A 10791-nucleotide genomic window follows, 5' to 3' on the forward strand; every position below is an offset into this window, starting at 1 on the left:
AGTCCAGGAAGCAAGAGGGCCAACAGACCACAAAATCACAAAATTAAAAGCAAATGAACAAAATATATATATATTTTTTATGTAAGTAATAATCCTTAGGGCGCCTGGGTGGCTCAGTGTGTTAAGCCTCTGCCTTCAGCTCAGGTCATGATCTCAGGGTCCTGGGACTGAGCCCTGCATCGGGCTCTCTGCTCAGCAGGGAGCCTTCTTCCCTCACCCCCTCTCTGCCTGACTCTGCCTACTTGTGATCTCTCTCTGTGTCAAATAAAAATAAATAAATAAATAAAAATAGATTTAAAAAAATAATCCTAACGAATTAAGAGAAACAGCACAATTTCAAACCAATATATGTAACAGCTGACATCGTATCTGAAGTTTGAGATCTCTTTTCTTGCCATTAGTCCTTTTATAATTGTATACATTAAAACTTGCAGATTTTCAAAAACCATACATTACACAAGTATTAATGTATTTAGAACTTGTGAAGTATCTTAAGAATCATAAAATTTTCATTTTAATGTACTTAATACTCACTTGTTTGAATCATATCTCAGTTTAAAAAAATATTAAGTACTATTACTCTAAGATCAGTCCAAAGTGTATTTATTCAATATTTCCCCTCAATAGAACCAAGGCAAAAAATATTCTCTTCTACTGGCAATTACATCAAGCAAAGCAGTCTTTTCTTTGATAGTAACACCCAGATTCCTATAAGATTCCTTAACTGACTGATTAAACAATTAACCGTGTTTAACTTCAAATCTTAGGAGTTCATATTATCCTAATATTCATTCCCTGACCAGAACAGACCTGGGGTTTAATACATAGAAATTAAGGAATACATTGATTGAGGAATCAACAATGATCCAGAAAAATGTATTAGATTCCTTGAATCTGGAGACAAAGAGTCAAATTTCTTTGAAATATTTAATTTCCATTAATATTAGCAACAAATTCGCAGAAGTTATAGTAATAAAAACCTTTAAATATAAAAATACAGTTAATTATCTAAGGCAAATAGAGCTTTCAATTATCACACATGTAAAATTACCTAATGTGATTAATGTTAAATGGTAGTGACAAACAGGATCACTGACTACTCAGGGCTAATGAGAAATGGAACAAGAGGGAGAAGTGGTGATTTAGCATAGACCATGAGCTCAAATCTTAGCTTAGCTTCCTACTAACTGTATGGCCTGGGAAATTTCAGAAAATCTGTCTATGAGTTCACATCTGTAACAGGGATATAAAGTGATTGAAAGATACCTAATAAAACACATGCCTCAAAAGAGGCTCTCTCTAAAGAGTTAGTTACCTGTTCTTCACTTGCCCCAGAGCAAAGGACAAAATCATAAATCCTATACTAGCAATTCACAACAATATGAGAATCATGGCATTCCTCCTCCTTACCCAGCACTCCCCTTCGAAGAGGTTTCATTATTCCATCTGAAGTGTTGGGAAGTCTCAGAATACCACTGAGGTTTATACTCAAATATAAATATAAAAATTCTTCCAAGAGAAGAAAAAAAATGATTCTCTCTTCCAAATTACTGGCTTCTAAAAACTGACTAAAGAGAAATCATTTCTTAGTCTTATTTTTAACTAGTTGTCTTAAATGTAGGGACTGACATTTCACAAGGACTACATACAACAGGAAGAATCCATAGTTACAGTGATGTAACTGCCACACTGCATAGCTCTATGGGAAAGCAGTCACACCGCACTCAAGGTAATGGGCCCTTCTAGAACAAAACAAGGAACACAGTTCAGTGGTGGCCCCTGCAACTGTGCCGCTGTAACCTCAACAATTAATCGTAATTAGTCTGGATGATTTCTTTCTTAACACTTGTGATCTTCAGTTGAAGGTAAGTATAAAAATCAAAAGGAAAATTCTAAGTGTAAGAATATATGTAACCAAGCAGTTCTTTCCTATGCCCAAGGCACTTCATTTACAACACTTTTCTTTTTCCATATCATGCCTTCTACTTACTCCTCCATAATCTAAATCCCCGGAGAGAAAGGACTTGAAAGTGAGAGGAGGATCAGGACATCAGTACCATGCAAACTCAAAGCTGTCAAAGGACCCAAGATTCAGTAATAGAGTTAGACATGTAATATGTGATTTTACTCATAAGCATGTATTAACAACTCTGCCATTCATATGGTGCTTTTTTAACACGAAAAACTAAGCAGCCAATATCATATTAAATTATACCAAGTCACTCATGAAATAGCTAGACATGTTAATCCACGACATAATGTATGAAACCATCCTATTTTATTGAATACTGTGTTTGCACAGTTCAAAAACCAAAACCACATAGAAAGGTACATATTAAAGTTTTGCTCCCACTCCTGTCTCAATTCCTGTTCCCTCATACCCCTCATGGCAACCATTTTTTGTTGGTTTTCTGTTTTCCTTTCCCCTGTATTTATAAAAATACTAGTAAATACAAATACACATTCTTATTATCTCCATAAAGAAAAAGCACTGTATAGTGCCCTCTGTCATTCACACTTACTTTTTTAATCAATTTATCCTAGAGATCTGTCCACATCAGTACAAAGAGATCTTCCTCAATCTTTTTTTATAGCTGTAGTACCTCACTCTGTGGCTATACCATAATTTATTCAACCTAACCTTATCAGGTTGTTCCCAAAGCATCTTCTTAAGTGATTATTTTTTTTTAAAGATTTTATTCATTTATTTGGCAGAGAGAGACCACAAGTAGGCAGAGAGGCAGGCAGAGAGAGAGAGAGAGAGAGAGAGGGAGAAGCAGGCTCCCTGCTGAGCAGAGAGCCCGATGTGGGACTCGATCCCAGGACCCCGAGACCATGACCCGAGCCGAAGGCAGCAGCCCAACCCACTGAGCCACCCAGGCGCCCCTTAAGTGATTATTTTTCAAATCTCTCCTGCTACTGTAACAAAGTGAATTATCACTATTACAGGCTTTGCTTTCTTACACCTGTATTAGGACAGATTAGTGACCTACTGCTCATATTTTGTAAGAACCACCAGAAGTTTCCATTTCACATAACTATATTCTCTCCCCACCAAAGTTTAATGTATTTATTATAGGATTTCTCAGAGCCTTTAATACACCATTATACAGTATGAATCTCTGAAAAGTATAGTGTGTGACATTTCCCAAACTTAATTGGCAAAACCTGCTACAAATTAAATATTCCACAAAACAAACCATAGCAAATACCAGGGCTGTAATAATTATTGTCATCTATTTAAGCAAAATATAAGACTTCTATGAACTTCTAAGAACACCAGCTGAGCTAACTTTTAGACTAAGCATTCCTTCACTACTTTTTGGATTATAAACCCCTTTGAGATCTGAATGTCAAGCCATTTGATCCTCTCCCAGAAAGAATGCATACAAGCATAAAATTTCAGTTTCTGGGGATTCATGGATCACACAGTCCCTCCCCATGGTCTTATCTATTTTGGAAACAATTTTGAATTTAAGTGCTGTTTTATCTGTGGCACCATTAATACTCCAAATGTTAGGACAGAACCCAGAGCTAATGAAAAAACAGCAGAGAATTCACCATGAAGTGTACCTTGGTGCAAAGCAAACAAAGCACACTCAAAGGGATCATGTTTAATATCAATTAATTAATGGTATCAAGCAAAGTCAAGTCTACTAAATAATTATGGGAACTATCACAAGGGGTTATAGTCTGATTTTTACACAGAGGTCTCTCATTTTAAATACATATATTAGACTCTTACAGGATTAAAAAAGTTGGGTCTTTAATTCATTTTGTACAATCTGATCTTAATATGCAGGATTTTCAGAATGCAATACATTTCACATCACACAGCAGTATCTGCTGCAGATCTGAATGTGACAATGTGAATGCCCAGAGGAGAAAAAAAATCCTGGGAATTTAAAATGTAGAGCAAAGAATCCCCAAGCATGATTACAGTCCAGTAGGCAAAACGATTAGAGCAGAAGTATTAAATTGAAAAAGCGAAAAATGTGGGGCTAACATATTCAATTTGGGATTGGTATTCTACAGAAAGGCAAAAGGGCTTTCAGGGAGAGCCGGTGGAGACTCAAGTCCAGACCAGGCTCCTCTCATGGAGTCTTGTGCTAGTCTGAATCTGCCTACAAGGGGCATCTGTTGTAATTTGGACAAACAGAGTCTAATAATACCCTTCTTCCTTCCATTTCCTGACACTTCCCCCCAAAACCCAACCTACCCATGGCAAAAACTAAAAAGTGCTACAATTACAAAAGAGAAAAGATGTTTTTCTAATCACGATGACACCCCAGAGCCAAACCATAATAGAAAGGAAATCTAATTTAAATTCTTAACAAAAATTTGTCTCTTTGGGGGCACCTGGGTGACTCAGTCCATTAAAGTGACTGCCTTTGATCATGATCCCAGGGTCCAGAGATGGAGCCCCAAGCGGGGTTCCTTGCTCTGTGGGGAGTCTGCTTCGCCCTCTGTCCCTACCCCTGTCCCTGCTCTGTGCACACACTCTCTCTCAAATAAATAAATAAAATCTTTTTTAAAAGATTTTTAAAAGATTTAAAAAAAAATCTTTTAAAAAAGATTTGTTTTGGGGTGCCTGGGTGGTTCAGTCGTTAAGTGTGTGCCTTCAGCTCAGGTCATGATCCAAGGGTCCTGGGATGGAGCCCTGCATTGGGCTTCCTGCTCTGAGAGAAGCCTGCTTCTCCCTCTCCCACTCCCTCTGCTGTGTTCCCTCTCTCATTGTGTCTCTGTCAAATAAATAAATAAGATCTTTAAAAATATTTTTGTTTCTTTCTTTCTTTCTTTTTTTTTTTTAAGAGAGGGAGAGAGAGAATCTTAAGCAGGCTCCACACCCAGCATGGAGCAGGATGGGGATGCTCAATCTCCCAACCCTGAGATTAAGACCTGAGCTGAAATCAAGAGTCAGATGCTTAACTGACTGAACCACCCAGACACCACTCAAAAATGTGTTTCTTAAGAGAACTTTTTTTCTTAATGAAAACCTCTCCAAATACTACCATGGAACTCAATGGGAAGAGAGTCTGCTACATACATTCCTATCTTTGTTGAATACATCAATTGTCTAAGTAAGAGAGTCTGTGTAAGTATCTTCAGTATTTTTCTAGAATAAAGAATGGTATCGGGCACCTGGGTGGCTCAGTGGGTTAAAGCCTCTGCCTTCGGCTCAGGTCATGATCTCAGGGTCCTGGGATTGAGCCCTGCATGGGCTCTTTGCTCAGCAGGGAGCCTGCTTCCCCCTCTTGCTCTGCCTGCCTCTCTGCCTACTTGTGATCTCTGTCTGTCAAATAAATAAATAAATAAAATCTTAAAAAAAAAAAAAAAAAGAATGGTATCAAGCCGAAAACAATCTGCGGATAAAAGAACATGCACCAAACATAAAAGCACCAAGTGTTAATTATATGCTATGGCAAATGATGAGAAGAAGAGATTAAAAGTATCGTGTTTTCCTTTCTCATGCTCTTCTGAGAAATTAGTCCACAGTCCATTCTATAATATAAAGTATGGGCAGGCTGCACATGTGAATCCATTTTCAAAGGTATACCCAATTCCCAAGTTCCTAGTCAGGGATGACATAAAACTCAACAGCTTCTCCAAATCAGGCAACTGACAAAAAGAAGTAGTACAGTCCTGAACTCCAGAAAAAGAGGACAATTCTATACTGTCTGACAGGTAAACAAAATAAAAACTAGTGACACTAATCTCATATTCTCTACAAAAGAAAAAGAAAGAATATTTAAAATACTAAATTATCTTTTCTATTTCATTATGAAAAGGCAGAGTATGCTTTACCCTTCACTTGGACATTGTTCAAAAAACTCCTTAGACTTATTAAAATCCAAATATGGCTTAATAAAAATTAAAATATTTAAAAATATCCTCTTTGGAGTAAATATGAAAATCTTATAGTCAAACTAGAACCATTCTGCACTGACAAATCAGCTCCAGATCAAAGTGCATATTTATGTCATAATCACATTATCTTCCTAAACCAAGCACTGAAAAAAAAAAAAAAAGTGGCCACTCTCATCTTATAACAGTCATTAAAAATGTCTAGCTCATGAAGTGACGAATCACTAATTTGGGAAACCTAGCAATACTCGAGGCTGCTAAGTCCTGTGCCCTCAGGAAGACTGTTAAAAGCAACAGTACCAAACACTATCCTACCATCATGCCAAGCACAGACCCCTACATGGTTTATTATCATAATTACAAATAATCCTAAATGTCTCCCCAAGTTATAAAATTAGATGAATATTACTTAACAAAATACATGAAGTAGTTTACTAAACAAAAACAGAGGCAAATTTCACTGTAAGCTAGACTACTGAGATAGGTACGTGCTTTGGACAGGAACCAAAAATTCTCTTGGTTCAAAAGTGGGCTTAAAAGCATCTCGGCAGGTTGTGGCACCCTTACATAGATAAACACTGGTCTTTCTTACTGATACATGGTTACTGCAAAATTGGAAATACTGTATCCATAAAAAGCAGACAACTATAGACAAATCTATAGTCAACAAGAAGAAGCTATAATATAAATCAAAAGCCACGCTGACTATAGCACTAACCCTCTGAATTTACCTGTATGCTCCTTTAATGTAAATAGCCCATTTTGTCAGCTGCAGATCCTATTCACTTTAAGATCATATTTGTGGTAAAATATAGCAAGAAAGAAGGGGAAGGAAAGAGGAAGAAAAACAACCCATTACAGGATGTTGACAAGTTTAACTACTAAGGCTTTAAAATATATTGGTTAGCATACCACATACCACTAAAATAAACCAGGTTCCTCTAACAACAGGTTACTTTGGCTTTCGATTTTAACCTACTCAAGAAACAGAAGACTAGTATAAAAAAACATTCTAATTTTCAAACCCTAAGCTCTCTTAGAAGAAAATCTATACTTATCACTCTCAATTACCAAATAAAACAATTCTTCAATCCAACTCAATTGTCCTACAGTTTCATTTGGACAGATGAGATTCCCTGTCTCTCCCTTTATTACAACTCCATGGACTGTGATGCAGAGAAACCAACTAAAGGCAAAAAGGTAACTAAAATTCTGATACTATGTTGGGTACATATTATCTCTTGAGTTATCAATACCTAACCACAGATCCCAAACAGTATGCTTACAGACCCACCAGAAAAACCTACTTGCCAATGACCACTGAATTCACAGTATATTGTTACTATCTTTTATTTACTGAATGACTACTTTTTAAAAAGCATTTCTAATGAACTCAGGAAAATGTTTGAACTGGCACTCATAAATAGAATTAGCAGGAATGCAAATGCTATCACTGTGTTCACTATACATGCCAAAATAAACTCGGTGAGGTTAGGACTCTACTTTGTGTGCCCATATCCCCAGTGCCTGGCACCTAGGAGACAATTTAATACCCATAAAATGAATGAAATTGTAAAACAACAAAATTCATGAAACAGACCAAAAATTTCAGTGGTAACAGAACTATGTTAAATAGTGTACTGCTTAAAAGAATAAACACTTGCCAAAACTTGGGAACCTTCTAAACAATGTTATCTGTTGTAACACAATATTTAATACCAGAAAATAAGACTGACAGTTCACTTCTAAGGGAGGCCTGCAATAAGTTTCTGTAGCAAAGCAAACAAAAGTTGCATTTTTGTAAGATAAATGACTTTCCTCCTACCCCAAAACCACGATCAATGAAAAGAACAGAATTTTAGAGGCAGAAGAAACCTCAGAGCCTAAATTATGGAACAGATGGCCTTGTTTCAGAGCAATATAAACTACCACCAATTTATTCAAAAATTTTGCATAATCACATACCCAAGATAGCATTTTATAAATATTAATTTTATTCTACTTTTTTGGCTATGCCAAGTAGCTGCCTGTTAAAGAAGAAATGACTGATGAATATCATAATCTTACATTTTTATAACTTTTCCAGGGGAAAACTGATGAGAAAAAATAAGTATCAAGAGAGTTCCTCTCTTCCAGTTTTTAAGTTACAGTGGTCTGTACTACTTTAACCAACAGTTTTCCTGTTCTCCCATTCTGGTTTTAGGCTGTGTGCTGTGACTGCTTATTATATTTGATTTCTATTACTGATTTGTATACGTTTGCTGTGGCCAAGTCTTTACCTTTGCAAAGATTTAGAAGGTATACCCTTCCAAACTGCTCCCCAGCCAGGCCATTAATAAGTGCTTGATAATTCCTTTGTCCTTCATTTGAATGTAAGTCCAAGTACAGCAGAGCTGGTTCTGTCTTGTTGAATACTACAAAATAGGTTCTAAGTGTTATTACAATGAATGAATGAATCACTGATCTGGAAGGCAATGGCATTACTATGCTTCTTTTGCTAGCTAACTAGACAGTATTTGAGAAGACATAGCTTCCATCTAGCTTTATGAACACTAGAACGTTCTTTAACTGCTCTGAATTGAAAATTTGCAAATGTGACAACACTGTTTGATACACATTAACACAGAAAGTGCTAAAAAAAAAAAAAAGAAAAGAAAGAAAGAAAGAAAGAAACCTCCAAAACTCAGCTTATTCAAATGTCACACAGTATTCCATTACCATCCCTGTGACTTGATCTTCCCCAAAAACCACTGCTAAATGACTTCACTGTCTGGAGACTCCGTTTTCCTCCATGTTTTGAGAATTTGTAAGTGAACATACTGAAGTAATAATGAATGACCAGTCTCCAGGGCCTTACAATATTCTTTAAAAAGATTGGGCGGGGGGGTGGGGGGGGCAAACTGGAAGAAAACTCTTGAATAAAAACACACGAAAAGCAATTTTCCTATTAGTTGTGAAAGACTGGAAAATTTTCAGTGCAACCATCCCTCCTTTGCTGATCACAGAGTAAGAATTGGAAGTAGGAAAATTTATAACACTTCCATGGCCTTTTGAGTCAGGAGCTACAAAGAGAGAAGAGAAAAGAGAATCACAACTGTGGGGACACATGTCTTCTACATGAAAGCAGGAAGTCAGTTTCTCGAGCATGGGCCGCTGGTCCAGCATCCTAAACGGGAACGCTGGCCTTCTAAAAGCTCCCCCCGCCAACCCCCTCCTCGAATCCTGAAGCCAAAGCCACCCGGATACGAGATTTTGCTAGGCTGATGAAAGAAGGAGCAGCTCAGAGGGCTCCAGACACTTTTCCTCTTTCTACTTGGCCTGCGGCAGGAGGATACTCCCCTGGTTCTCGCCAAAAGAGGAGGAGGCGGACCAGGCAGAGTCAGCAGCGAAAAGCAGCCTTGGCCGCGAAGGCAGCTCGTCCACGCGGCCGGAGAACTCACCGAACAAAGCACACCACGCGGACCTGGCAGGGAGAAGCGAAAGAAGGGAAAAGATTCACCCCAACTCTTCACCACTGCCTGAGGCTAGAAACAGGTGGAGCCGCGTTCAGAGGGAGAAAGAAGATGGGTTTTCGATGGGCTAATCTGAACTCCAGCGCCAAGGTAGCCGAAACGAAGACCCCGGCCGGGAAGAACGCCCGGGAATAAGGGAGGTGAGCGCTGAGGGGAGAAAGGAAGAGCTGGTCGGGGTCAAGGGCGGACAGACGGGCCCCCGGGGCCGGAGCCACAGCGAGGATGCGGGTAACGAGGATGCCCGCGGCGCGCTGCCGGCTGCCCCCACTCGGGCCTCCAGGGCGCCGCCGCCGCCGCCGCCGCTCCCTCGCACCCGCGCCCGGGGCGGCCACACAAAGGGGATGGCGAGGCGCGCCGGCTGCGGGGCTGCAGAGGGGCTCCGGGCCCGGGACGAAGTGGCCGGACCGCGACGCCAGCCGCGCCCCCGCCTTTGTCTGCCTCGTTCTGCGCCCCTCCACTCCCGCCGAGGAGCCCCGCCGCCCGCGGCGCCCTCACCCTGTTCGTTACCCGGGTGAGTAGCGGTCTCATCTGCTCGCCGGCCCCATCCGCCTCCATGGCCCGCCGGCCAACCCGCGGAGCCGCTACCGAGCTGCCCCGCGCCGTCCGCCCGCCGCCGCCGCTGCCGCCGCCGAGACCCGGGCACGCGAAGGAAAACGAACGTGCGTCCGTGAGCGAGGCGCGCGCGTGGGGAGAGCCGTGCGCGGCAGACGCGGGGCAGCGTGTGCGCGCGGCGGCCGCAGGCTGGCTCTCGCGGGGGAGCGAGGCCGCGGCGTGGAACGTGGAGCGAGAACTGAGCGAGCGGGAGGTCTAGGCGGGGGAGGAAGAGTAACCCGCGTAGGGCCCGGGGGCGGGGCCGCAGGCCGTGACGCGCGCGGCGCCCGGGCCCCGCCCCAACACGCCCCCTCCCCGCCTCCCTCGTCACGCCCCCTGCCAGTTTGGCACCGCCAGCCGGCTCCGCGCGTCCGCCGGCCCTGCCGGGAGGCCACCGGACACGGGGAGGGAGGGAAGCGGGACGGGCATTTGTTCCAGCCAATCCGCGGCTCGCAAAGGTCCGCGTGCACCACCCCCAGCCACCTCCTCACGAAGCTCCGCCCCTCTTTGTAAAATCTTTACTGAAACGGAGCGTCTAACTCGTTTTTCGGGTGGAAGGTTCTCCTGACGCTTTCAAGTGCGGTGGGGTTTACCACGGCACCTACCTCCTAACCACGTTCTTTAGAGTAGCAGGATGATAGGAGGACTCCACCCGTATGAAGGACGCTCACAGGAACCCCAAAGGAACTAACGAGTCTTCAGGACTCGTGCAGGGGTTTTTTTTCCCCTCTCAGTTCAGGAGGTGTGAACCCCAGCTCGGGGCCTCTGAAACAGGGAGTCCTCCTGACGAGGTATCCTCGTGTGCTTGTCCCTTTGACCCGGC

The 10791-nt window shown here is 41.7% G+C and overlaps 1 protein-coding gene across 6 annotated transcripts in view; it reads right to left on the reverse strand.

The window, feature by feature from the left end:
* SLC4A7 (solute carrier family 4 member 7) overlaps positions 1-10189 on the reverse strand; it is a 116574-nt gene extending 106385 nt beyond the window's left edge. For 3 of the 6 annotated variants that reach the window (XM_046001497.1, XM_046001495.1, XM_046001498.1), the window contains exon 1: positions 9873-10188. In XM_046001497.1, coding sequence (XP_045857453.1) covers positions 9873-9932 — 60 coding nt within the window. In that variant the 5' untranslated portion in view covers positions 9933-10188. Of the gene's footprint in view, positions 1-9872 lie in introns of all 6 variants that reach the window. The other 3 variants (XM_046001499.1, XM_046001501.1, XM_046001496.1) reach the window with 2 other exon arrangements.
* Between the last annotated feature and the right edge of the window lie 602 nt (positions 10190-10791).

Source organism: Meles meles, chromosome 4 (genome assembly GCF_922984935.1).
Source record: "Meles meles chromosome 4, mMelMel3.1 paternal haplotype, whole genome shotgun sequence".
NCBI classification, from domain to species: Eukaryota; Metazoa; Chordata; class Mammalia; order Carnivora; family Mustelidae; genus Meles; species Meles meles.